General features: G+C 54.0%; 4 protein-coding genes across 6 annotated transcripts; 1 reads left to right on the forward strand and 3 right to left on the reverse strand.

Annotated features, from left to right (window-relative positions):
* Positions 1-71: 71 nt before the first annotated feature.
* On the reverse strand, positions 72-9549 carry PALM3 (paralemmin 3). 3 transcript variants are annotated; one of them, XM_043466903.1, is made up of 7 exons: positions 9346-9549; positions 6419-6467; positions 5435-5515; positions 4855-4997; positions 4628-4712; positions 2304-2349; positions 72-2215 (listed from the first exon to the last, which is right to left on the reverse strand). In XM_043466903.1, the coding sequence occupies exons 1-7, from the start codon at positions 9384-9386 to the stop codon at positions 309-311; spliced, it is 2352 nt and encodes a 783-aa protein (XP_043322838.1). In that variant the 5' UTR covers positions 9387-9549; the 3' UTR covers positions 72-308. The 3 variants fall into 3 exon arrangements, with proteins under 3 accessions (XP_043322838.1, XP_043322837.1, XP_043322840.1); XM_043466902.1 differs by having other exon boundaries at positions 4855-5112; positions 9346-9538; XM_043466905.1 differs by lacking the exons at positions 6419-6467; positions 9346-9549 and adding an exon at positions 5656-5715.
* Positions 9550-13458: 3909 nt separating this feature from the next.
* Positions 13459-17042, reverse strand: LOC122440543. Its single transcript, XM_043466910.1, has 2 exons — positions 16859-17042; positions 13459-14665 (listed from the first exon to the last, which is right to left on the reverse strand). Exons 1-2 carry the CDS (start codon positions 17040-17042, stop codon positions 14247-14249), a joined length of 603 nt encoding a protein of 200 aa, XP_043322845.1. The 3' UTR covers positions 13459-14246.
* MISP3 (MISP family member 3) lies at positions 14926-17253 on the forward strand. Its single transcript, XM_043466909.1, has 3 exons — positions 14926-16039; positions 16572-16645; positions 16886-17253. Exons 1-3 carry the CDS (start codon positions 15478-15480, stop codon positions 16895-16897), a joined length of 648 nt encoding a protein of 215 aa, XP_043322844.1. The 5' UTR covers positions 14926-15477; the 3' UTR covers positions 16898-17253.
* A 4214-nt stretch (positions 17254-21467) lies between these two features.
* C4H19orf67 (chromosome 4 C19orf67 homolog) lies at positions 21468-24978 on the reverse strand. Its single transcript, XM_043466916.1, has 6 exons — positions 24107-24978; positions 23294-23438; positions 23073-23173; positions 22801-22986; positions 22304-22438; positions 21468-21850 (listed from the first exon to the last, which is right to left on the reverse strand). Exons 1-6 carry the CDS (start codon positions 24442-24444, stop codon positions 21676-21678), a joined length of 1080 nt encoding a protein of 359 aa, XP_043322851.1. The 5' UTR covers positions 24445-24978; the 3' UTR covers positions 21468-21675.
* Positions 24979-25532: the final 554 nt, after the last annotated feature.

Raw genomic sequence — 25532 nt, forward strand, 5'->3', positions numbered from 1 at the left:
AGAGTCAAGCCCTCCACTTCCCACGAGGAGACGGTGAGGGGGTTCTGGGCCAACAACACACACACTCACACTGTCCGAATGCTTAGCATTTTATTTTCAAGTATAAAAAGCTTTGTCACAGAAGAGGGCCAGGTCACAGGCAGCGGGTGAGGGGTCCGGAAGCCCAGGTGGAGGTGGAACGTGTACACCAACGGGCTCCCAGGTGCCATGGTCAGTCCGGTGCCCCGTCTGCGCCTGGGACTGCCTGCTGGATGCCAAGAGGCCGAGGTAGCTGTGAGAGGAGCTGGGACTGGGTGGAGGGCATGAGCTCACATAACCGCACAACACTGGCAAGTCTTCTGCTTAGGGCCGCTAGCCTCTTCACCTTCTGGAGGGGCAGATGGCTCCAGCTGCCGGGCAGGCGCATAAGTGGGCACGGGGCGGGCACTGGGGTTGGCCCTGGGCCCCTCCATCTGCAGCAGTGGCTGGCACTCAGCAGGCTGATCCTGAGCTGACGTCTCTGCCAGGAGTGGGGTGGCATCTCCAGTGGGGTCCTGGCCCTCAGCAGGAGTTTGGGGCTTCGCTGCTTCCACTTCTGCTTCTGGGGAGCCTTCCTGCTTCTCCTGGGGCTGCTGTCCTTCATCCTCTGGCCTCGGCACCTCCTTGGCTTCTGCGGGAGCCCCTGCCTCACTCACTTTCTCTGCCTGACATTCCTTTTCTTCTTCTGACTCTCCCTGCTCTTCCCCGACCCCCTGAGTCTTCTTTGTCTGCAATGGCTCCTCACCCCCGGTTCTCTCTGCCTTCAGCGAGTCCTCATCTTCATTTTTCTCCACCTCTGATGGCTCCTCACCTCCGGCTCTCTCTACCTTCTGTGATTTCTCATCTCTTGTCTTCGCTGCCTCCAATGGCTCCTCACCTCCCATTCTCTCTACCTTCTGTGATTTCTCATCTTCTGTTTTCTCTGCCTCCAGTGGCTCTTGACCTCCCGGTCCTGCTACCTTCTGTGATTTCTCGTCTCCTGTTTTCTCTGCCTCCAAGGGCTCTTCGTCTCCCATTCTCTCTGCCCTTTCATCTCCTTTTTCCTTTTCCTCCAATGGCTTCTCACCTCCTATTCTCTCTACCGTCAGTGAGTCCTCCCCTTTTCTCTCTGCTGCCTCTGGTTCTTGGCTTGCCTCTAGCTTTTCCTCACCTCCGTTCTGCTCTACTCCCAATGGCTTCTCATCTCTTCCCCTCTCTGCCCCCCGAGGTCCCTCAGCTTCTTTCCTTTCTGCCGACAATGGTTCATCACCTCCTCCCATCTCTGTTTCCACGTGTTCCTCACCTCTTCTCTCTGGCTCCAAGGATTCCTGGCTTCCTTTCCCCTCTGCCGCCAGTGACATCTCTGCTCCTTCTGGATCCGTGCCTGCCTTTCCCTCACTGCCTCTCTTCTCTGCACCTTCAGGTCCTTCCGCCCGCCTCCTCTCCACCTCCCACGTTTCCTCCTCGCCTGTGCCCTCTGCCCCCCGTGGACGCTCATCCTCTTCCTCCCTTCCCAGTGCCTTTGGCCCTTCCAACCCCTCCACCTCCAGCTCCTCCCATTCCTCATTGAGGGTCACTCTCTCCACCCAAATGAAGGACCCCTCCTCTCCTCCAAAGACCCCCTGCCCATCACCATCAGGGCTGCTTCTGGGGGCACCTGCTCCAGGAGCTGCTCCCCCCGATCCCTCCTGGAGCCCCAGGGAGCCGGTCTGCAAGGCCTCTGGGCCCCTGCCTGCCTCCGCCATGGCCTCCAAGTCACTGCCCTCTGTACCCCCCACCCCCTCCCAGACCACCTCCACGATGGCCCTTTCCTCCTTGACCCACGAGGGGAGCTCTGGACGGCTGGCTTCCTGTCTGTCCCCGATGGCCTCCAATACCATCTCCTCCACCTTAGCCTCCAGCTCCAAGCCTGTGGCCCCGACGGCACAGTCCTCCGTGGCCCTCAGCCCCTCCCACACCACCTTCACCATGCCTCCTGCTTTGGCCTCACTCACTGCCCCCTCAGGTGCCACCACCCCCTGACTCGGCTCCTGCTCCAGAGGGAGGCTGGATCCAGGGCAGGGGCCATTGGCTTCTGAGGAGGTTCCTGCCGCCCCAGGGACCTGCCTCGGGGCTGCTGGAACCCCGGCAGCCTCAGTTCTGGGCTCGGAGGGGGACTCCGGGTATGTGCCCACCGGTCCGGCTGGCAAGGAGGCTCTCTTGTTTAGATCGGTCTGGCCTGGGGGAGTCAAGGAAGAGGAGAGATGGGGCAACAGTGTGAGGTTCAGGCCCTTCCTCTTGCGACCCCCAGACCTCAAAACACCCACCTGCAGGACCTGACTCCACGCTGGGCTGGGAGAGAGGACGGTGACCCTGCAGGGATGGCAGAAACAAGGTCAGGGCAGCCCACATCTCACTTCCAGCCTCCAGCATGGCAGCACCCCTCCCCTGCTCAAACACCCTGGATGGCTCCCCATTACTTCAGGACCAAACCGTGAGTCCTCCTCACCTCTCTAAGCTCCCTCTACTGCACTGCCCTGCACATGGTATGCACCCAGTCAATCCTGTGTCCATGCAGCCTCGCCCTCTATTGGGGACCTACTCTGCCAGCTACTGAGGTTACTTAAGGGACATGCATGCGTGCTCCGTCATGTCTGACTCTGTGACCCCGTGAACTGTAGCCTGCCAGGCTCCTCTGCCCATGGAATTTTCCAGACAAGAATATGAGATCGGGTTGCCATTTCCTACTCCAGGGGATCTTCCCGACCCAGGGATCAAACTCACATCTCCTGCACCAGCAGGTGGATTCTTTACAACTGAGTCGCCTGGGAAATCCCACTTAAGGGATACTTAAGACTTTAGCTGTTAAAACTTAAATTCCAGTGGGAGGAAGCAGGTAATAAACATAAAATACAAATCTATAATTCAGGAAGTGAGAAGGGCTATGGGGGGGGGAACAGGATAAGGGGCTAGGAAATGGCTGGGAGGTGATGGGGTGCCTCCTGTAGGTATAAAATGCAGGAGGGGGACTTCCCTGGTGGTCCAGTGGCTAAGACTCCATGCTCCCAATGCAGGGGCATGGGTTTGACCGCTGGTCAGGGAATTAGACCCCACATGCTGCAACTAAGATCTGATACAGCCAAATAAATATTAAAAAAAGAAAAAAAAAAAGATGCAGGAGGGCCTCTTGGAGGTGGTGACATTGAACAAAGGCCTGAAAGGTGAGAAGAGCCAGCCTTGAGTCAAGAGGTGGGAAAGGGCATTCTAGGAAGAGGGGAAAGGCAAGTGCAAAGCCCTGGGGCTATAATGAATTAAGCAAGTTCAAGGGACAGAAAAGGGTCCGGGTGGCTGGAGTGGAGTGAGGAAGGGATGGAGGGAAAGATGAGCTCAGGGAGGGGAGCTGGGGACCTGGCCATGCAGGCCACCTCCACCAGACCCCACAGATCTCTCATAGCTCTCAATCCTACCCTCCTCTGTCCAAAGGTCTCCTCTCCCCTTCTGTCCTGAGACAGGCACCTGGGAGCCAAAGTAAGGCATCAAGGAGAGGTGGGGGCTGTGGAAAACCCACAGCTTATTGTGGCCAGGTGCATCAGTTACTGGATCTATGGATACTGGATAATGTTACTGGATCTGTGGACTTCAAGGATAACCCAGAGAGCCAGATCTTAATGTAAAGTCGTCTTGGTTTTCAAAGACCCATATGTTGTACGGCATGTAGATTATATCTTAATAGAGGCATTACCAAAACAAAATCCCAAATCCCTCAAATCATGGAAATGCCTCAAATCATTAGAGCATCTCATGGGGACCCTTTTCCCATTTGGGAGGCTGAATTCTGAGAACACATCCCCACATTTTCTTTTCTTTTTTTTTGGCCAAACTGTGCGGCTTGTGGGATCATTTTAGTAATCCCAACCAGGAATTGAACCCAGGCCACTATAGTGAAAGCACCGAGTCCTAACCACCGAACTGCCAGGGAACTCCCAGCCCCAGCCCCCCAGCCCCAACCCCGCCCCACAACATTTTCTGACTACTTTCTTCATTCAGGTCATATTGGCAATCATATATCAAAATAGGGCTTCCCTGGTGGCTCAGATGATAAAGAATCTGCCTGCAATGCAGGAGATCCCGGTTCAATCCCTGGATCAGGAAGATCCCCTGAAGAAGGAAATAGCAACTCTAGTATTCTTGCCTGGAGAATTCCATGAACAGAGGAGCCTGGCGGGCTATAGTCCATGGGGTCACAAACTCAGTCAAACACAACCGAGCGATTAACACAACTTGACAACATATCAAAAAAACATTCCGTTGTGTCTGCTTCCGGTACCAAGCTATGATCTCATTGACCCTCTCTCACACCTCTTCCAGCTGTATGCTATTGTTATGTATCCCCATTTTAGAGATGGGGAAACTGAGACTTAGGCATGGAAAGCAACTTGCCCAAGACCACAAGACCAGAGGACCCAGCATCTAAACTGTGATTGGGTACTTCCCTGCCAGTCCAATGGTTAAGTAACTGCGCTTCCATTGCAGGGAGCACAGGTTCGATCCCTGGTCAGGGAATTAAGCCACATAGCAGGGTCAAAAAAAATTCAACTGTGCTTGGAGACTACTGCTTTGAGCTCTGCTGGTTCATCCCCTAGTTCCTCACCTGTCGTCGCCAGGTGGGCCTGCCTGAGGGCTTGTGCTGGGCACCTGTGGACGCACTCTGCAGCAGCTGCAGCTGGGATTGGAGTCTGGGGAAGAGAAGGGGCTGCTGGGAGCCTGGACCCCAGGCTCAACGGGCCACCCCCACCGGAAGTCTCAGCGGAGTGGGCGGAGGGGCCTGGCCTAGACAGAGGGGCGAAGCTATCAGGCAGGGCGAAGCTATCTACTCACGTGAACAAGCTGTCTTCCAGGTTCCGGATGCGGGCCTGAGCTTGGTCTTCAGGTGACTGGGGGTCCTGTGAGGTGGGGTCCTGGGGCCGCTCTGGCTCCTCAGCTGCCCCGTCCATTAGCCAGCGTTCCCGGAGAGACTTCCTCTGGCCATGGGAAGGGGCATGTGGACGGACAGACATTTCTGCCTCAGGCTGGGATACGTGCCCCAACAATGCCAGGTGGGAAGCCACCCCGTTCCCAGCCGACAGCTTTCCCACGCTGGAAGAAACACCCATCAATCTCCCCAACTTTTCCAGAATGGGACAGACACCCCAAAAGGGGAAATTAACGTCCCTCTTAGCCCCTCTCTACCCCAAAGCGGAACAAACACGCTCCCATGATCTTCCCGAAGGTAGAACAAACGTCCCCCATCACCACCAACCACTCTTCCCAAGCTGGGGAAGACGCCCGTCCCCGAAGCTGGAACCAACTCCCCCAACCCCATGTATAAAGAGAGGCTCCTTTGGTTCCCAGAACTGACTCTCATAGACACCCCCACTTCATTGCCCGGGCTAAGCAGGCGCCCCCGGCCGCCCCCAACCTTGAGCCGCTCCACGCGGAGTTTCTCTTCCTCCAGCTCGCGGCGCGCCGCGCGTATCTCCTCTTGTAGCCGCCGCTTCTCCTGCGCACAGAGGACCCTGAGCTGCCCGCTGGCCGGGTGGGGCCGGCCGGGGCCGCCGCCTCCCCTTCCCCCCTCCCTCCTCCGCCGGGTTCGCCGGGGCTCCCGGGGGCTCCCGGGACTCCCGGGACTGCAAGCCGCACCGGGTAGCGGAACACACGTCGGGGCCCCGGGCGGGGAAGAGGTTGGGGGGCGGAGGCGCTGAGTCAGCAGAGGGTAGGGGCGGGGCCGGCGGGGGCGGGGCCGGCCGCGCCCCAGATGCTGCGGAGGCCTCGCCCTGGCGGAAGGGGGGCGGGGTCTGTGGATAGGGAGGGCCCCGGAATGGGAATCCAGAGGGGGAGGGGTCTGAGATATGGGATTAAGAGGAATGCGATTCAGAGAGATGGGGGTCCAGATATGAGGATCCAATGGAGGGGGCTAGTAAGGTGGGAAGACGGAAATGGAGGTGCAGTCGTGAGGATCTAGCGAGACTAGGATGTAGAGATGGTCCAGAGAGATGCGAGTGCAGCAGTGGAGGACCAGAGAGATGGGGTTGGCGAGATGGGGATTCAGAGATGGAGGTCCGGAGAGATGAGGTCCAGATTGGGGGTCTGAGACAGGGGGCTTCAGACATGGTGTATCTGGGAGACGGGGTTCAAGAATGGAACAGATGCTGCAGATTTGTGAGTGCGGAGTCCCCAGAGCTCCATTCTGGGGGTGTTGATGATCATACAGAAGAACTGAGGAGCAGAGGGGCCTGAGGATTTTGGTGGGGCGCCCCAGGCGCGGCTGGAGCTGAGGGTGCTCCCCGCACGTTCAGAGCGCTAGGCCTGCTCCCTGAGATAGCAAAGAGGTGAGGAAGAGGCCTGGGTGTGGCGAGCGGTGCCTCGGGCTCAGGGCGCAGCGCGCTGGTAGGGCGTCCCTTACCGCGATGACCTCAAGTCGCTGCCGGTAGAGGGAGCTCTCCGCCATGGGCCTGCAGGGAGACGGCGGGGGTTGAAGGGGAGCGGGGTTGAGGGGCGGCCGGCTTGGGCTGCGAAAGGAGCCTCCCGGGGGCCCAACCCTCGCAGACCCATCTCTTGAACACCCCTCTTTGAGCCAAGATCCCTGAGCTGCTTGGAAATCAACCAAACCCAGTACTTTTCTCTATTTCCCCTTTGCACCTGGGAGGAGTCAGGGCAGAAGGCAGGGGTCCTGTGAGGGGGAGAGAGCCCTGGCCGGGACAGGCTGAGCTAAATAGCTTCTGAGGCTAGACATCACCCCTCTGAGCCTCAGTTTCCCCATCTGTAAAATGGACCAGAATAGCTTGACCCTTCCTCACCTTGCAGAGAGAGATTCCCTTTCAGGGAAATATCTATCCATGCAGGAAAAAACTTAGGACTATGTGCCCTCAAAACAGTAGCATAGTTTATTATTAATAGTAATTTTAGGCAATTCCCTGACGGTCCAGTGGTTAGGACTGGGCGCTTACTGCTGAGGGCAGGGATTCAATCCCTGGTCGGGGAACTAAGATCCCGCAAGTCAAAAAGAAAAATAATAATTTAAATAATTCCCATGACTAATAATGTTTTTAATTAATTATAATAACCATCCCCAGAAGCTTGAATCCCACCAGGCTGGAACATGCTCTGTATTTTTTCCCAAATCCACACCCTCTCTGGACCTTGTCTGTTACCCAGCATCCCTTACATGCGGGTTGAGGGAGGGGGTGAGAGTCTGGGAGATAAGTGTCCATCTCGCTGTGGACACATGCCATTGCCATGGTAACTCCAGAGCTGCCTCTTCCACTTGCAAGCCACCCTCCCAGGGGGCAAGGATCACCAGGTCACACTGCTTAGTGCTGGACTCCGAACTGGGGGGAGGGGGACTTGCCGTTTAAGGTTTAACCTGCAATTCCCCCATCGTTGTCCACCTCAAAACACCCCGGGGTCCCCAGGTCTCAGCCTCCAGGGCACCCCTAGTCCATTTGGGCTCCCCCTGGAAGCTGGAGACTGGTTGGTACTGCAGTGCACGTCGGGGACAGTCATCGTCACAACTTCCCATCACAGAGATGCACTGGGTGCCAGCTACATGGAGGTGCTTCCAATATCTAGAAGGATGTATCTATCTGCATGTTGGCCCTGACACGTCGCCCAGGGTGGGTACAGAGCAAGCCCTTCAAAGATTTATTAATTTGAGCACTAACCTATCAGATGAGTTTAAACCTCATTGCCCAAACTCTGGTGGGGCCTCCTGGATCTTCTCTGGCTTCACCATGAAGGCATAATAGTGAGCTCGCATTTAGCACTTACTATATATAGCTCTCTAAGTGCTCTATGGGGCTTCCGCTAGGCTCCCGCAGCCATCTCCGCCTCCTCCTCCCTGCCCTGATCTTGAGACACTGTAGTCAACTTTTTGCTGAGTTGACATTCCAACTGAGAAGAAAATCAGCCAACCATTAGCCAGTGCACACCACGTGCTGGGCACCGTTAAATGCTTTACTCCTAGTAACTTATTTGGGGCTTCCATGATGGCTCAGATGGTAAAGAATCCACCTGCAGTGCGGGAGATCTAGGTTCGATACCTAGGTTGGGAAGATCTGCAGGAGAAGGCAACAGCTACCCACTCCAGGATTCTTGCCTGGAAAATTCCATGGAGAGAGGAGCCTGGCAGGCTACAGTCCATGGGGTTGCAAAGAGTCAGACAGGACTGAGCGCCTTTCAAAAAACTTTAATAACTCATTTAACCCTCTCGACCATCCTAAAAGCTAAGTAGTACTACTGTCCCCATTTTACAGAAAAGGAAACTGAGGCTCTGAGAAGTGGCAGAAGACTTGTCTAATGTCATTGAGTCAGGATTGGAACTCAAGGCTCTTAGAGCCCAAATACTGGAAACACTGTGGAGAAATGGAAGTTCATGCATCTTTATCTTGACAGCCAGGGGACCAGAGATCAGCCTGGGGAGGTGGGTCTTCAATTCCAATTAGGGCAGGATGCTGAAGTTCATGCTTTACAGGGTGTCCTAAAGGAAGCTCAGACCCCCTGCTAATAGGTTTGCCCTGGGGGAGGCTAAAGTCTCCCCTCTGTTCTCCCACGCCCAAGATGTAATCACCCTGCCTCCTCCTTGCTGGGGGGGTGGGGGGAGATCAGATTCCCATTGCTAGGCAACCAGGTTTGTAGTTGGTGAATAATGCAACGGGGAACCCAAAAGAGTGAGGGACCCAATTGGGGTCCCTGGAGGGAGCCCCTTTTCCAGAAGTCTCTACAAACCTCTGGAGCCCCTTCCATTTTCTGACTTTCAAAGGCCTTCACATCTCAAATATTAAAATAATCTGCACACTTTATTCAATGTTGCTTGTCTCTAAATCTTCAGCTTTTTGCCCTGCCAGGGACAGTTGGTGGTCATTTCATTAAGCAGGTAATCATTTCCCTGTTGAAATTCTCTTTTCCAGTTTGGGAGCTGTTAACTTTTTTTCCTGTTGGATTTCAAACATTTCTTCCCACCCCAGACGCCAAAGGATGAATTTAGAGGCGAAATATGAGGGACCCTGACATTCCCCATCCCCCACTCAAGTAATAGCCCCACCCCGCCTCTGGCTGGACTTTGGGCTTGAAGCCTGCCGGTGGAAAATCCCAAAAAAACAAGGGGGTAAGAATTCACATCTCCCACCCGACTTTCGGGGGAGGGGGGCATTGAAGAGGCTCCAGGGTTGGCTGCCAGCCGCCCTTCATTCTTCCTGGCCCCCTTAGGAGAGGCTAGCTGGAGCTCTAAGCAGCAACAACCCCCACCCTGCCGTCCCCCCTTAGGAAGGCCAGCGTCTCCCATGAGCCCCTCCCAGGCCCTGCCCACTGGCCCCCCTGACCCCGGACACTTACATGGGTGTGGCCAGAGACCACACATGGCTCTGCAGGGCCATCTCTGCCCAGAAGCCCACGTTCTGATTTCCGAATTCCAGATCCACCACCCCGGGTGCTTGCCGAAAGGTGCCCCGGAGGCTGTGACTTGGCTGTCGGGAGTTGGGGGGGGGGCGGCGGCAGGCGGGCACTGGGAGAGCTGGTCCAGCTGGTTTGGGCCAGGAGGCGGGAGACGCCTGGGCCGGGCTGAGGGGGGCTGGGGGCTGGCGGGCAGTTCTGGGGAGGTACTATCAGCTGTCCTGATCAATTATTTACCAGCCACTGGCCTCCTTGCTGCACTCGGCTGCCTCCCGGCAAACACACTCTCACATGCCTGGTCAAGCCTGTGGACTAGGGCTGGGACTCCCTGACCCCTCAGACAAGGGCACCTTTGCTTGGCACCCTAGACATTCCAAGTCCGGCTGCCCACCAACGGTAACCTGCCTTCGAACACTGTTGCTTTTACATACTACTGCCCTCCCTTCTTGGACCCTGATCTCTGGGGTGAGGATGGAGGGCTGATCCCACCAGAAGATTCTGGAGACCAGAGCCTGTGCCTCATGAGAACCAGAAGGCTTGAGCTCTGGACAACTCAGGGCAACTTCCTTTCTGGACCTCTGTTTCCCCTTTCAGAAAATGAGAGAATTCAATCAAATTGCCTCCAGGACACTGGACGCCCTTTAGGTTTGATAACTATTGGGGGAGTGTAGTGATGAGAAATGTCTAGAGAACTTCTTATCCAAGTCTTGAAGGTCCCTATTCAATCTTCCCACCATTCCTTTCTTCAAGGAGCAGCGCCCCTTTTCTCAGCTGAACATGTGTTTTATCCAACCATCCTCTTGGGGAAATCATCTTCTACTCTCCAGGGTGGTCTGCTGCAGCCCCCAACACTCTTGTGGTCAAGCTCTATAGCATGCAGGGTCTTAGTTCACCCCAGCCGATCTGGGATCGCACCCATGGCCCCTACAGTCTTAACCACTGGACCGCCAGGGAAGTCCCCTAGGCCCCTTCCTTGCTTCAGAGGGTCTGCTCCCCATGGAACAAAGGGAATGTGCCCAACTTAATCCTTCCTCCCTGCTCTAGATCCTACTCAGGATGGCCAAAAATTGGCAGAGGAGCGAGGAAAGAGCTTGGGTACATGGGACAGGGTCCCTAAGTACATGTACAAGGCCCCTCATTGTGCAGGACAGACTTGGGGGTGGAAAACAAACGGGGCCAGACTGAGGCCTGGGGTTTTCCTATGCCAAGGACAAAACTCCTAGGGATTCAAAATATTTTCAGTTGAACCTGGTCTTCTATTGGGCTGGTCAAAATGTTCCTTTGGGTTTTTTTTTTTTTCTTTTTTCATAACAACAACCCGAAGATGGTATGGCAAAACCCAAGTGAACTTTTTGGCTAACCCAATATATCCTCCTAAAAGCATATTTGGGGGACTTCCATGGTGGTTCAGTGGTTAAGAATCCCCCACCTTGCCATGACGGGGACATGAGTTTGATTCCTGGTCTGGAAACTAAGATTTCCCATGCAGTGGGGCAACCAAGCCCACATGCCACAGTGAAAGATCCCACATGAGGCACGAAGATCTCTTGTGTCACAGCTAAGACCCAAGTCAGCCAAGTTTTTTTTTTTTTTTTAATAAAAGTTTTAAAAAATAAAATAAAATAAAAGTTTATTTGCCATGATAGAAATAGAGAACACATTTTTAAAAATCAGTTTTTAATTGTGGTAAAATACACACACAAAAAAATTACCATTGGTAGCATTTAGTACATTTGTAATGTTGTGCAACTTGCTACTATTTAGGTCCAGAACCTTTTCATTACCCCAAAAGGAAATTCTGTACCCATTAAACAGGCACTCCCCTCCCAAGCCCCTGGCAACCACTGATCTGCATCTGTCTCTGTAGATTTACCTATTCTGGACATTTTTTTCCAGTCAGTGGACTCATACAATATGTGGCCTGTTCTGTTTGGCTTCTTTCACTGAGCATCATTTTTTTCAAAAGAGAAAAGTGTTAGTTGCTGAGTAGTGTCTGACTCTTCGTAACCCTATGAACTGTAGCCCACTAGGCTCCTCTGTCCGTGGGGTTTCCCGGGCAAGAATACTGGAGTGGGTTGCTGTTCCTTTCTCCATGTTTTAAAGGTTCATCTGCATTTTAGCTTGAATCAGTGTTTCGTTCCTTTTCATGGCTGAATAATATTCCATTGTATGAATGGATCACATTTTGATTATCCATTCATTTGTTGATGGACATTTGGGTTGTTCCCACCTTTTGGAGGAGAGTGTATATTTTACTTCAATGCTTGTAGCTATTGTAACTGTTAGCTATTTAGATAAACACTTATATAGGGTTCCCTCTATATTCTCGTCCTGGGTTCCACCTTGAGGCAAGATTGTTCTGTTTATAATTGTGTCTGTCTCCTAAACTCAGTGGCAACTTCCAAGTCTAGTTTATTTCTTTGTTCCCAATTTTGGGAACATTCTTTAATAAGCGTTATGTGTCAGGCACTGTTCTAGGCATGAGAGAGTTGGGTGAACATGACAAACAGAAAATGCTGTAATACCACTCACTTTGCAGCTGAGGTGGGGGGCAGGCAGAGATAGATAATATACAAATAAAGAAACAAGGTAATTGATGATAACTATAGTATTGTGAAAGTGTTAGTCGCTCAGTTGTGTCTAACTCTTTGTGATTCCATGGACTGTAGCACACCAGGCTCCTCCGTCCATGGCACTCTCCAGGCAAGAATACTAGATTAGGTAGCCATTCCCTTCTCCTGGGGATCTTCCCAACTCAGGGATCAAACCTGGTTCTCCTGCATTGTAGGCAGAGTCTTTACTATCTGAGCCACAAGGGAAGCCCAACTGTAGTATTGGGTGAATTACAAAAAAAAAAAAAGGCAGGGATAGAGTTATGAAAAAGAGCTGTGTTTGAGCTAGGCTGGGTGATCAGAGACCACTTCTCTGAAGCAGTGACATCTGAATCAAGATCTGAATAGCAGAAACCAGCCACGTACTGAGTCATTCCAAGCAGAGAGAAAGGCCAGTACAAAGGCCCTGGGGGTGGGAATGTAATCGCAGAGTTTGAGGAAAGCATAAAGGTTCAGATGGAGGAGGGATCAAGGGAGACGGTGTCAGGAGCTGAGATCTGAGAAGTGGGAAGGGTGTTGAGCCAGGGTAGGAAATTTGGACTTTTCTCCTAAGTTTGTTGGAGAGACATCAGAGGGCAATGAATGGCTGGGAAAAGTGGACGAATTCAGAATATATATTGGAGGCAGAGCAAACAGCAATCCAATATATGAATGGACTGGGGTGGGTAGGGAAAAAAGAGAAATTGAGGCTGAGTTCTACATTTTGGGACATGAAAAACAGCATGAGTGAGTTGCTATATGTAGTAAAGAGAAGTAGAGTTGGGGGGAGACCAAGAATTCAGTTTTGAAAGTGTTCAGTTTGACCTATCTATTAGACTGGGGACTTGGATATGAGTTAAAACTCAGAGGAGAAATTAGAGTTAGAGATATAAATTTGGGAGACATCTGCATAGAGATGGTGTTTAAAGTGTGAAATTGGAGTTTGTCAAGGTCTGAGTGTTGGCAGGAAAGAGATTGTATACTTAAACTGAGTAATTGATCAGAACTCAATAGAAGGAAATAAAGAAGGCATAGTGCACTGGCTGGATTAGCAACAGCTGGGAGCTCTTACCACCCCATAGCCCTGGAGGGAGAGAGCTGTTTGGAGCTGCTGCCGGCAGTGGAGGGACACAGCCAACGAAGCTTGGAGGAAGAACACATGATCTCTCATTCGCCTCTCTCCCATCAGTCAAACCCAATGGAAGCCAGAGGGGAAAGAATCCACTGATGCAGGTGAACCAGAAATCTGAAAAGGGGCACCTGGGAGGTCAGAGGAAAACCATAAATGGGTAGCGTTCTCCAAGACTAAGGAGCTAGTGGAAAGGAACTCAGGGAAAAGCCAGTGACCAGGTCTGGTAAATGGAGGTCACGGAGATCCTTGGACAGAGAAGGGTCTGTGGTGTGGTGGAACCGAGAGCACGGTATGCATGGCTAGAAGAGAGATGCACATACTCATGTGAAGTCGTTTTTGACTCTGTGACTCTTTGGATGGTATCCCGCCAGGCTCCTCTGTCCATGGGGATTTTTCAGGCAAGCATACTGGAGTGTGTTGCTATTTGCTCCTCCAGGAGATCTTCCTGACCCAGGGGTTGAACCCGTGTCTCCTGCACTGCAGGCGGATTCTTTACCACTGAGCCATCAGGGAAGAAGAGGAATAGGAGATGATAAAGTGGAGAGTCCACTGTAGAGACAACTCATTCCAGAAATAGAGTCTTCATCGTCAGCGCCTCCCAAAGGGGTAAGTACTACCATCCCCATTTTACAGATAAAGAAACTGAGTCTTGGAGAAGGCTGACAACTTGGCTCAGGTTCTCAGTGGGATGAAACCCAGGTGGGCCCAATCCCAATTGGGCCAATAGAGTCAGAGGTAGGAGGGTAGCAGCTTGAGATTGGGATCCAGGAGAGTGGAGTGAGAGGGTGGATAGATAGGGAGTTACCAGCATAGGCAGGGAGTTGCGGGATTATTGGCGATCCTGAGACTGTGTAGCCGCCCCCCCCCCCTTTCTTTAGGGAACTATCTTTTTTCACTGGTCATCCCAAAATGGAGGGGGAGGGGTGGAGGCAGGTTTTGGCGAAAGCCCAGTGGAAGAGAGTGGAAAATGTCCCTGGGAGTAGTTCGCCTGTTCCTGGCATCAATCCTGGCCAAGAACACCACAATCTGACCCCAGCTGCAGGGAGCTACTTCCCCCACAAGCCTGGATACTTCTCTGGGTCTCCCAGTCGCCTGGGCCCAAGGTGACAGCCTTTCCAATCTCAGCCGCTCTTCTGGGCCCTAGGCACGCTGTGTGTGCATGCCTGCCTCGGCCCTCGGTCTGGGAGTGCGCTGGGCAGTGGCCGGCTCGCGGACTTTTCCGGGTGGGGTGAGGGGAAGCGCCGTATGGGCCTGGCGCGGGCGCTGGCGCTCGGCTCGGGGAGGGAGACTGGGGCGGTCGGAGAGGCGGTTCCTGGCGCCCCCTCCAGCCCGAACTGTGCGCTGCAGTGGTGGAACTTGAAAGGACAGCCCGGAGGCCGTTGGTGTCGCTGCCAGCCTGCTGACACAGGATTGGCGGGCCAGGCCAGGCCCCGGAAAGATGGTTTCGGAGGACACCCCACCAGAAGACAGTGGTTCAGAGGTTCAGCCAGGCGTGCAGCTGGGTGGGACCAAGACCCCTGGTAATGCCGGAGACGTGAGCCTGAAAAGGTGCCAAGGTGGCGCCCATTGAGTGAACACTGCATCTAGACTGGCGCCCCCAGGTAGCAGTCTAGGTCTAGGGACGCTCTCTTCTAAAACATCCAATGCCCCGAGCTGACAGGCGGGTCAGTGGACCAAACCCAGTGCCCAGATGAAGCGCCCCCCCCTCGGGGGCGGGGCCAGGGCGGGGCTCCGAGTCCGGCCGGCAGGTGCAGGGGGCGGTGCCCGGCCCTGCCCCCGAGGGCAGTTCTTGGAGGCCAGGGGCGGGTCAGAGAAGTGGCTCGTGCGGGCGACGCCTTGGAACCAGCGGACGGCAATTGCAACCACAGGTGCTGCGCAGGGCAGGGTGTCCCAGCTCTGGGCATCAAAACTCCAGCGCTGGGAGCTAAGGCTTCCGAGCTGCTCCCAACCCTGGACACCTAAGCCCCTGGGCCTCAGAACGGAGCCCTGGGGTCTTCCGAAGCGCGTGGGCCTGAACCTCCCGGCTTAGATATTGAAATTCCCAAGCCTGCCGCAGAGCTGAATACCGACGTCCCCGTGCCCTCCCCAGACCAGGGCGCGGAGACTCCTGAGCAAGAGAGGGAAGTCCTCGGGCCATCAGCGAAGCAGGACGCAGAGCGTCCTGGGCCGACCGCAGCTGGGGGCTTTGAGAGTCCTGGGCAAGGAAGCGACGACCCTGAACCGTCTGAAGCGCCAGGCGCGGGGCTCCTGGAGCAGTGTCTCTCTCAAGGTCCGGAAACCTCCTCTGAGTCGAACTCGGAAGCCCTCCAGTTGCGTTCGGAGACCCCACAACATCCCCGAGAGGAGCCACTCATGGAGACGCCCATCGAGCGCGAAATCCGCCGCAGCTGCGAACGCGAGGAAAGCTTGCGCCGGAGCCGGGGCCTGAGCCCAGGTCGCGCGGGCAGTGAACTCGTCGAACTGCGCGTGCGGCCGGTGCTCAGCCTGCCGGGCCCCAGCCCCGCGCTCCCGCGCGCTTTGGAGCGCGCTCGGGCGGGCGCGCAGATGCAGCGAGACATCGAGCGGGAGGCCTATCGGCAGGCGGCGCTGGCGCGCCCCGAGGTCCCGAAGCAGAGCGCCCGGCCGCCGCCGCAGCCGCTGGGCGAGCTCAAGCGCTTCTTCGAGGCTGGGTGCTACTCCTCACCCGCGGTGGAGGGCAGCGCAGACACGCAGCGGCTGCCCGAGCCCGGAGGCCGGCCGCATTCAGTCGTACAGGGCCGGTGTCCGGTGCTGGCTCGCGCCCCGCCGCCTATCGCACCGTCGCTGCTGGAGCAGGAGGTGCGCGAGGTGAATGAGCGCGAGCGGGATTTGCAGCGCCAGCGGCTGAGCCTCTACGGCACCGCCGAGTTCAAGGAGCCCGCGCCCAGCCTAACGGGTAAGCCACCGGCGCCCCAACGCTGGGGATTCCCTGGGCTCCAGCCGCTTTCACCGACTCCCCAACTCCAATGGGCCTCTAATCCTCAGGGTCCCCCTTCCTGGCTCCCAAACTCCCCGGCCACCCCTCTCGACTCGACTCTCTCTGCCCACCCTTTCTGGACTGACCGTCCCTATGCTCCACCCCCACCCCCGTCGAACTCCCAGACCCACCCCACCTAGGCTTGTGGTGGGGGAAGGGAGGAGGATCCCAGATGTCTTTGTCGGGTTCCCAGGGACCCTCCCTGGGTTCTGGCACACCTGGATCTCCCCCTCTGAATTTTCTGGTTCCTACCTCCTCACTGTGGGTTTGTTCGCCTTCCCCCTCCCTGGGGTTCCTCCCTCCTCCCTCGGGACGGAGGCTTCCGTGGGGAGGAGGGGGGTGAACGCCTGTGTGTGTTTAAGGGGCGCGGCCGCTCTCCTTCGTCTTGGCCGCCTCCTGCCGGTAAGGCGTAGGGTGGGGCAATCCCAGCTGAGCGCCCCTTCCTCCGCAGTGAGCAGGGGCGACGGAAAGCTGGCGGTGATCTGGCCTCCTCGCAGAAAGGCTTCGGAGAACGGTCTGGAACAGGTGGGAACTCCTTTCCCCTCCTGCCCCTACCCCAACCCTCTGCATGGGAGAAAACTGGGCTAGCGAAAGGGCTCCCTGGGAAGTCACTGCGCTAGGACCCAAAGTCCGGGGCGTGGCCCGCGGGTGAGGAGGAGGCGGTGGTCGTGGGGCCCATACTGCCCCATCCGGCGCCTGGGTGTCCCCACTCGCGGTGCGCGCGCCGCTAAGACTTGCCTTTGGTCTGGCCCCTCCCCCTGGCAGGAGGAGCCTTGAGGTTCCGGCCTTCTGGGGTCCCAGGAGGAAAGTAACATGCCCCGCAGACCCTCGGGCCCGGGCGCTCAGGAGTGCCCTCCGTATCCGCGGAAGGCCTGGAGAAGGGCCACAGGTCTGCGCCGGGGAAGACGCAATCGATCAGCATCCTTGAACCTGACTTTGTGAAACTGACCAGAATCTTCTATAAAACTGTTAGTCCGCATTGGGAAGCACCGCCACCACCACCGCCAGTAAAACTGCCCAGCCCTTCGCCGCCTAACTGCAAACGGCACTTAGCCTCTCCTTCTGGCCTTGTCTGTTAGAAGACAGGGGTCCTCGGCTGCCCCTACTCCCCAATAAAGCCCTTTCTTTCTGGACAGTGCAGGCTGTTTTCTTCTGGGTTTTCTTCTCCTGGGGTGGGGCAGGAGCGCGGCGAGACGAGGAAGGCCTGACACACACGGGAGGCGCCAGCCGGAATGCATAATGTCCCCTTGTCGCCCGGTTCCGTGGCCGCTGGTCTCCCCCGGCCCTGCCGGGGTCCTAGTGCCCCCTAGCGATGCGGGCGCGAACTGCGGCTTTGGGACAAACGAACTCATGCCCTCCCTTTCCAGATTTCGTCAACTTTTGTTGGTGCCAAACGACGTGCCCCGCGCATGGTGCTGGCTAGACAGAAGTGATAAGAGGTTGTTCCCACCCTGGGGATATAAACAATAGCTACAAAAAAAAAAAAAAATGTGGTGTTGGTAGTTCAAGCTCCTTAGCAGGGCATGTAAGGCCATTTATAATCTGCCTAGCAAGTGTAAACCTCAGATGCTTACAGACCCCAGTGTGTGTGTGTTAGCTGCTCAGTCGTTTCTGACTCTTTGAGAGCCCATAGACTGTAGCTCACCAGGCTCCTCAGTCCATAGAATTCTCCAGGCAAGAATACTGAGTGGGTTGCCTCCCAACCCAGGGATGGAACCCGGGTCTCCAAAATTGCACACAGATTCTTTACCATCTTAGCCACCAGGGAAGCCCTTACAGACCCCAGACAGATATTAAAAGAGCGAGAGGGTGTGCTGTAAAACAAAGACCTGGTTTCAACAGGGAGGAGGTAGGGGTTACTTCGTATTACCAGTGCTTTCAGTGAGTGAGCTCAGTGGTGTTAAGTCTGTTTTCCAAAAGCAACTGGAGGGGATTCCCTGGCAGTCCAGTGGTTAGGATGTCATGATTTCACTGCCGAAGGAAGACCCTTGTTCAATCCCAGGTTTGGGAACTAAAATCCCACAACCCCTGTGGTGCAGCCAAAAAAATCTAAAACAAAAAACCCGAAAATAACTGGAAATCATCTTTAAAAGAGAAATCTACTGAACTTTAAAGAATTGTGACTATTTAGAAAACTTTAATTGGTGGGAGGTAAGAGCAGACAGCAAACAATACCTGTTTGCAATAGGGCTTGTGGCTCAGCTGGCAAGCCCTCCTTAACTTCCCTTGGTCCCAAGACTAGGGGTCCAAGGCCTCTGATGGGGTTCAAGATAAGCTGTAAAGCTGCATCAGTGCAGTATATTCTGCAGTTTTAATGTATCAAATTCCTGGAGATACGCTGAGACCCAGAAAAGACTGTTTTAGAATCATTGTTTAAACTCCTGGATTTATGCCTGGGTCTAGCTCACACAGCACTGCACCCCAACAGTAGCTCAGCCCAAGGACCCATCCCTGACCCCATCATCAGCACACTGACCACATGCTTGACTGTGACTCTGGGAGGAATGGAGAGAAAGGCAGGAAAGAGCCAGCATTTGTTGTTCAGTCGCTCAGTCATCTCTGACTCTTTGCAACCCCATGAACTGCAACACACCAGGCTTCCCTGTCCTTCACCATCTCCTTGAGCTTGCTCAAACTCACATCCATTGAGTTGGTGATGCATCCAATCATCTCATCCTCTGTTGTCCCCTTCTCCTGCCTTCAATCTTTCCCAGCATCAGGGTCTTTTCTAATGAGTCAGCTGTTTGCATCAGGGGGCCTAAGTATTGGAGCATCAGTCTTTCCAATGAATATTCAGGATTGATTCCCTTTAGGATTGACTGGTTTGATCTCCTTGCAGTTCGAGGAACTCTCAAGTGTTAAACACCAGAGTTCAGAGCCAGCACTGCCAAGGTGGAAAATGGAAACACCAAGAGCCTGTTTTCAATCCCCTGCAGAGGAGCTAAGAGCTAAGTATGTCGAGTTGACAGAAGTTAAGTATAGACCTGGGTTCATGAACTTTCTTGCATATTAAAGTTACCTGAGGCATGCTTATGTCAAATAAATCAGATTCTGATAGAAGCTTTGGAATCAATAAAGCTCCTCAGGTGTTTCTAACATGGAGCCAAGTTTGAGAGCCACGAAATCGATGTAGGCTCGATATAGGTCGATACAGGCTTAAAGTGTGGTGTCTGGATGAGCAACATCAGCATCACTTGGGATCTTGTAAGAAAAAAGTTCCATCCCAGACTTAGTGATCAAACCCTCCAGTGATTCTAAAGCTAGAGAATCATGGGTGTAGACAGTTCCTGAGCAACTACTGGTTGCTTACTCTCTAAGTTGTGCCTGACTCTTTTACGACCCTATGGACTATACATTCCACCAGGCTCATCTGTCCATGGGGTTTTCCCAGGCAAGAATTCTGGAGTGGGTTGCCATTTCCTTCTCCAGGAGATCTTCCCCACTCAGGGATGGAAAACCCTCCCACCATCTCCCCCATTGCATTGGCAGGCAGGTTCTTTATCATTGAGCCACCAGGGCTTCCCTCCTGACCAACAGGACCCAGGAAATCAAACCTGTTTCCTTCTTCTCCCGGGACTGCCACCACCCACCAGAAATCTAGTTTTAAGTGGCTTGTGGATTTGTCTTAAGGGAAGATAAATTAAAGCTGCATGTGGCTAGTCCAAATTGAGATGTGCTATAAGTGCAAAATACACAGATTTCAAAAACCTAGTACAAAAAAGGGGGGATACCTCAATAATTTCTTTTTTTAAAAATAATTTCTTATATATTGCAAAAATATTTTAGATATCTGGGGTTAAATAAAAATATCACTAAAAGTCTGGCCTCTTTATTCTTTTAGTATAGCTCTTAAAAATTTGCAATTACATAGGTGACTCGCATTTGTGGCTCAAATTTCTATTGGACTGGACTAGTCTAAACAGTTTTCCAGTAGTCATGTATGGATGTGAAAGTTGGACTATAAAGAACGCTGAGCGCCAAAGAATTGATGCTTTTGAACTGTGGTGTTGGAGAAGACTCTTGAGAGTCCCTTGGACTGCAAGGAGATCCAACCAGTCCATCCTAAAGGAGATCAGTCCTGGGTGTTCATTGGAAGGACTGATGTTGAAGCTGAAACTCCAATACCTTGGCCACCTGATGCAAAGAACTGACTCATTTGAAAAGGTCCTGAGGCTGGGAAAGACTGAGGGCAGGAGGAGAAGGGGACGACAGAGGATGAGATGGTTGGATGGCACCACCGACTCAATGGACATGAGTTTGGGTAGGCTACGTGAGTTGGTGATGGACAGGGAGGCCTGGTGTGCTGCAGTCCATGGGGTTGCCAAGAGTCGGACACGACTGAGTGACTGAACTGAACTGAACTAAGTCTGAACAGTAGTGGTGGTGAACTCAGAGGGGCCTTGACTCAGTATTAGGGAACTTCAGAACCCATTTGGACTCATTCAGACTCCTGGGTTGTGGACTAAAAAATCCTTGGTGCAGTCAGAAATTGTCACCAGAAGCCTCTACTCCTACTCCAAAAAGACAAGGGTTTTGGTTAATCATGATTCACTTCACGTTTCTATTTTTATAATTTGTAAACTGGGATAATCATAACACATGATAATACTATGTGTCAGGGACTATTAGGTAAGCAGGGCTCCAAGTCTCTCCTCCAACTCTGAAAATGCAAGGGAGACTCAAAAGGTGTCCGTTAGTTTAAGGGGAGAGGGGTGGGTAACTCGCAGCTGACTGACAGCCGGATGAGAAGGACACTCCTCCCCTGGCAAGTGACCAGTTGCTATCAGGTGCAGGCTCCACCACCTGGTCTCTGAAGCTCTAGGTAGGCAGGTTCACCTCTCAACCCGGTCTCCTTTTCAGTCCAAGGAGGGCCTCACCGCTCTCCCACCCAGCCCGCGCCCCGGACACCTCAGGAGGGTACAGCGACCTGCCCAAGCCATGACCCAAAAGCTGGAAGAGAAAGATCTAACCTCGGCGCTTAGGAAACTGATCGCTGGCCCTTTCCTGGGGCACGTCGGGAAATATAGTCTTTTTCGGTACAGGGAAATAATTTCCGGGTCAAAACATGAGAGTGGGCGTAGCCCTGCGTTCCTTCTCACAGTGGGCGTTGAATTTCCTCGCTACCCGAAACTTGCGGTTATCTGGGTTCCGGTTGTTGACAGGGGCCGCTACTTCCCTTTTTGCTTGGTACCGGCCCGTACGCATGCTCTGAGCTCCCGTCGGCCAGTCAGCGGACCACGGTTTTGTTTCCATAAGACTACATTACCCAGAAGGCCACAGCGAGTAGGCGGGGCCTCCTCTCCCCAAGGGGAGGGGAGCGGTGCTCCGAGCGGACGCTGAGCCTGTGACCTCTTTCTTTCTTTTATTTAACACAAAACTGGTGTGTTCACAAGCAGGGCTCCGCGGCCGGGCCGGATCCAGTGCGGACGGGCCAGCTCGGCCTGGCCCCTTGGAAGGCAGGCCGAGCCGCACTAGGAGAACGAGTGAGCCCCTCCCCTACCCGCTCTCCTGGAGTTTGGAACTGTCAAGCTCCAGCTCCCACCCTCTCTCCAGGTTCAAGACTCCTGAGCGGCCCACGCCGCGGGCCCGGCGGCGCTCGGGGGCCGAGCCGTGCCTGCCTGGCCCGTGAGGATCTGCACCAGCAGGTCGGTGGCCAGCATGTGCGACGGCTCCTCGAAGCCGATGGTTAGCAGCTGCTGATAGTCCCCAGGCGGCTGCGGGCACAAAATCCTGGGCGCCAGGGACAGACAGGCCAGGACGTGAGCGTCCCCTGCTACTCGGGAGCCCCTCCCCTTGAGCGAGAAACTGTGGCTGAAAGAGGCTTTGTTTCAGCTGGGGGTGGGAAAAACCCTGGGGGAAAGTGGTTTCCTTGTTGATGCGAAACCTAGAGTGTAAGGCTCTGGGAGGCTGAGCAATTTTATCCCTGACCTGGCTGATTACTCAACGAGCTGTGTGTCCTTTGGCAGGTAACTTAACCTCTCTGAACACCTGTTTCCTTTGTAAAATGGGGCTAGTAGTATAGACCTCAGTGGATTGTTACATGAGTCTGCATAAAGGCTTTTCAGGGCACAATAAAATTCATTATTATCAATGGTAACAATGTTGAGGGAGGCAGATGGTCTCTGGTTGGCTTCTGTCCCTCCCTCCAGACCCCACCCACCTTACCATTGCCCTGGCTCCTACCATGAATAAAGGTCATCCTCGGCTGGTCCTAGGGGCACCCATCGGCCGATGGACCACAGCTTCTGAATCTGGGGGCAGGAATTGGCCGGACTCTTGCCTGTGTCTTCCCATGTATCTCGATAGCATAAGAAGTAGCTGGGAAGGGAAGGGGCAGCAATTAAAAGTGAGCAGTGAGCAGTCTCTTAGTTCTTCTGTTTGAGGGCTTTAATTTTGGAGGTAAAGTGGAAACTCATCAAAAGTTACCTTCAGGTTCTCAGGTAGGCATGTGACAATACTGAGGTCTTTTCTCCCTGTCAGCCTACTTTTTAAAGATAAAGACTTCTATTTTGATGGGTGCATCTATGTATGTATGTATATATGTATATTTAAGGTGAGGATGACCTTGCAAAGGTTCTTGAATTCCTGTTTGGTTTTCCACTTTGGTGGTGGTTCAGTGGCCCAAACTGGCATTCTCCCATAGCGAGGGGGAGGACTTGGATTCTGATAAGGGGACTCACTAATCCACGTGGGAATCTTGCTCCTGGCTGCTGGCCTCTGGGGTGGTTTCCAGGTTCCAGCGCATCTTCTTATAGAGGTATCGGGGGAAGCGGCTGGCGGTGTAGGCAGCAGGGGCACAGTATCTGAAGATGGACACCTCATGGGAGGGACTGATGGAGAACCTCCCGCAGAAGAAACAGGAGATGCTGGCAGGAGATTCAAGAGTAGGGAATGAGGCTATGCCCTGGGCTCCTCCACCCCTGACCCCAAGCCAAGTCTCTTAGGCTTTTACCTTAGGGGGTCAGTCTCCTCCAAGTTCACGAACCCAAAAGAGGCATACATTAGGACCAGCTGTTCCAGGCGAAGAGTGAGTTGTTGGGAGATCTCCAGCAGCTGTATGGAAGAGGGGGCATAACGAGATTAGTTGGCCTTCCAGGAGCATCCTCCCCATCCCCCAGGCCTGAGGGATGCAGAAAGGGGCATCAGGGTCTAGGAAACCTGCTCCACACACACCCCCTTTCGGATCAGCTCCTGCAGGGCTCCATAGACGGGGGGCACACTCCGAGCAGCTGCCTCCAGGTACAGGAAGTAGGGCTCACACATCTGCAAGAAGGTGGGCATGGCCTTTGCCAACTGTTCCTTCTGCACTCGGTCCCTGCTGAAGGGAGAAGCAGGCCTTTGCCTGAGTGCTTGGCTCCCCCACCAATTTCTCCCATTCTATGCACCCCTCCCACCTGTATCCCTGGCCTGGACTCCCACTACGAACAAACTCCCAGAGGACCTTTCAGGACCACCATCATCAAAGACATGTGAAACACTTGTTAAAATGCAGACACCTGAGTCCCACGTCTGACTTTGACCTACTACTATTCCCTGGGTGAAGCTCAGAAATCTAGGATTTAAACAACCTCCCAGGGGATTCCAATGGACATTAATCTGTGAGCATCACAGTCCCCCTTCCCTTGGTCTGGGAATCATATTATCCTCTGAGGTCTCAAACTGGTGGCCAGCAGGCCAAATCTGGCCCAGATAGGTTTTGTTTAGCCTGCCCAAGGTTCGAAACTTAAGCCAACAGTTAAAAAGTGGGAGAAAAGTTCTAGCAGTTTGGCAACCCCAAAATCCCACATAGTAGTCCGCCCTCCCTAACCCCAAGTTTCTACACAGTTCTCATAACTCTGAAATTGGGTTGCTAATCAGCCAGCATCATTTACTTCGTCTAGCTCCCAATGCTTTTGAGTTTGCAAACCTAGTGTATTTCGCCTATTTTGTTAAACCCTCCTCTGCCCCTTTATCCATGGTAGAATCTAGGGCCCCGTCGAGCATCACCTGTAGAGCAAGTAGCTCTGGAAATCATCTGCCTTCTTAAGCAGGTAGCAGAGCTGTTCGGTGACGGGGCTGAACAAGGTGTCCAACGGCAGGCGAGGAGGGGTGGGCCGGGGGCCTGGGGCCGGACGCTCTGGGGAAGGCGTAGAGGTGGGGGTCTGGGGCAGCTGTCCTTGAACATCCTTCTCGGGCTCCGCCTCGGGTGGGTTCCCAGGTCCGCCAGGGGGAGGCGACCACGAGGGGTCTTCGCAGGGCTGTGCCCCAGATTCCAAGTCGTCCAGGGGCGGCGTTTCCCCAGAGCCCGCGGGGAGCGGCCCCACGAACCACTGTTCGGTTGCCATCGTGCGGCTAGAGGCGGGGACCACCGGAGCTCTTTAAGCCTCCGCTGCTCACATTGGCCGCGGGTTCGACCCCGCCCAGGGTATCTCGGACCTGCCTGGCCTGGTTCACCCCAGCCTCTACCTCCCTGCCGGCGCCGCGTGGAGGGAGTTCGCCTCATTTGAATTTCAACACGCCGGAGGGGCGCGCCGCTCCTGCCCGCGCTGCGCGGCAGCGGCGCCCCGCGCACACGCGCGCTCCCGGAACCTGACCGTGGGGTGCGCCTCCTGGGCTGCTGCTGGCGCGGCGGTGTTCTGGGGGCGCGGCCTGGGGCCAGCGCATCTAACTCTCGGAGGTGGTTTCCTAGGGAGGAGGGATCTTCTCCGCGCGTCAAACCCCTGGGGTTGCATGTATAGAAATCAAGGAAGGCCCCGCCTCGCTCGCTGACTCTGACCCCCAGGCCCTGGAATCTGTATTTAAAAAGAAAAACAAAAACCTAATGGAATTGAGAAACTGACTAGAACTTACTAGGCTCTTGTGATGTAGTAGTTGTCACTAACAATAAAAATCTTCACTTGGAAAAGATTTCCCCATCTCATGATCTCATCTGATGGCCCAGTCCCTCCTGTCCCTTTTATGAAAAAGACCTTGAGGATTGGGGACCCTACCATGGGCCCAGAAGAGACTTCTGCCCTCCCCACCCCCCCAAGTTGTAGACTGGATTCTTTGTTAACATGCAAACGTTGTCAGATACAGAGGTCTGAAGCCAAATACATTAATTATACTTAAAGACGCTGGGTAAAGAATGACAGGTGTCTGACCCCACCCTGTGTGACACCGAGCCAGCATCTTTGCAGTGATGAGCCAGTTGCCAGGTCTATAAAGTGTTTTTTTTTTTTTTTTTAATGAGCTCTGCCTCATGGGGCTCTGGTGAGAACCCAGAGAATGCTCATAAAACCTAGAGTTAACTGCTAGTCACTTAACAAATATTTGAGCACCTACTATGTGCCCAGGGACTATTCTGGGAAAGGAGAGATGGCAGAAGAAACAAATAATCCTTTTCTCCTGGAACAGTTACTGTCAAAATTACAGCCAGCTCTGAGGCAGCACC

The sequence above is a fragment of the Cervus canadensis genome, chromosome 4, assembly GCF_019320065.1.
Source record: "Cervus canadensis isolate Bull #8, Minnesota chromosome 4, ASM1932006v1, whole genome shotgun sequence".
NCBI lineage: Eukaryota > Metazoa > Chordata > Mammalia > Artiodactyla > Cervidae > Cervus > Cervus canadensis.

What these genes read in the sequence shown, in the direction of transcription:
- PALM3 (XM_043466902.1), bottom strand. Translation starts at nt 9,370, where the DNA reads ATGTGTGGTCTCTGGCCACACCCAT. An exon ending in AGCGACTTGAGGTCATCGCG is followed by an intron (nt 5,516 to 6,418) that starts GTAAGGGACGCC and finishes CTCTGTGCGCAG; the next exon opens with GAGAAGCGGCGGCTACAAGA. An exon ending in CGTGGAGTCAGGTCCTGCAG is followed by an intron (nt 2,216 to 2,303) that starts GTGGGTGTTTTG and finishes TGACTCCCCCAG; the next exon opens with GCCAGACCGATCTAAACAAG.
- MISP3 (XM_043466909.1), top strand. Translation starts at nt 15,478, where the DNA reads ATGGAGACGCCCATCGAGCGCGAAATCCGCCGCAGCTGCGAACGCGAG. An exon ending in GCCCGCGCCCAGCCTAACGG is followed by an intron (nt 16,040 to 16,571) that starts GTAAGCCACCGG and finishes CTTCCTCCGCAG; the next exon opens with TGAGCAGGGGCGACGGAAAG.
- LOC122440543 (XM_043466910.1), bottom strand. Translation starts at nt 17,042, where the DNA reads ATGCTGATCGATTGCGTCTTCCCCGGCGCAGACCTGTGGCCCTTCTCC. An exon ending in GGGGAGGGGCCAGACCAAAG is followed by an intron (nt 14,666 to 16,858) that starts GCAAGTCTTAGC and finishes GCACCTTTTCAG; the next exon opens with GCTCACGTCTCCGGCATTAC.
- C4H19orf67 (XM_043466916.1), bottom strand. Translation starts at nt 24,444, where the DNA reads ATGGCAACCGAACAGTGGTTCGTGGGGCCGCTCCCCGCGGGCTCTGGG. An exon ending in GAGGAGACTGACCCCCTAAG is followed by an intron (nt 22,987 to 23,072) that starts GTAAAAGCCTAA and finishes ATCTCCTGCCAG; the next exon opens with CATCTCCTGTTTCTTCTGCG. An exon ending in GAGGATGACCTTTATTCATG is followed by an intron (nt 21,851 to 22,303) that starts GTAGGAGCCAGG and finishes CCTGGCGCCCAG; the next exon opens with GATTTTGTGCCCGCAGCCGC.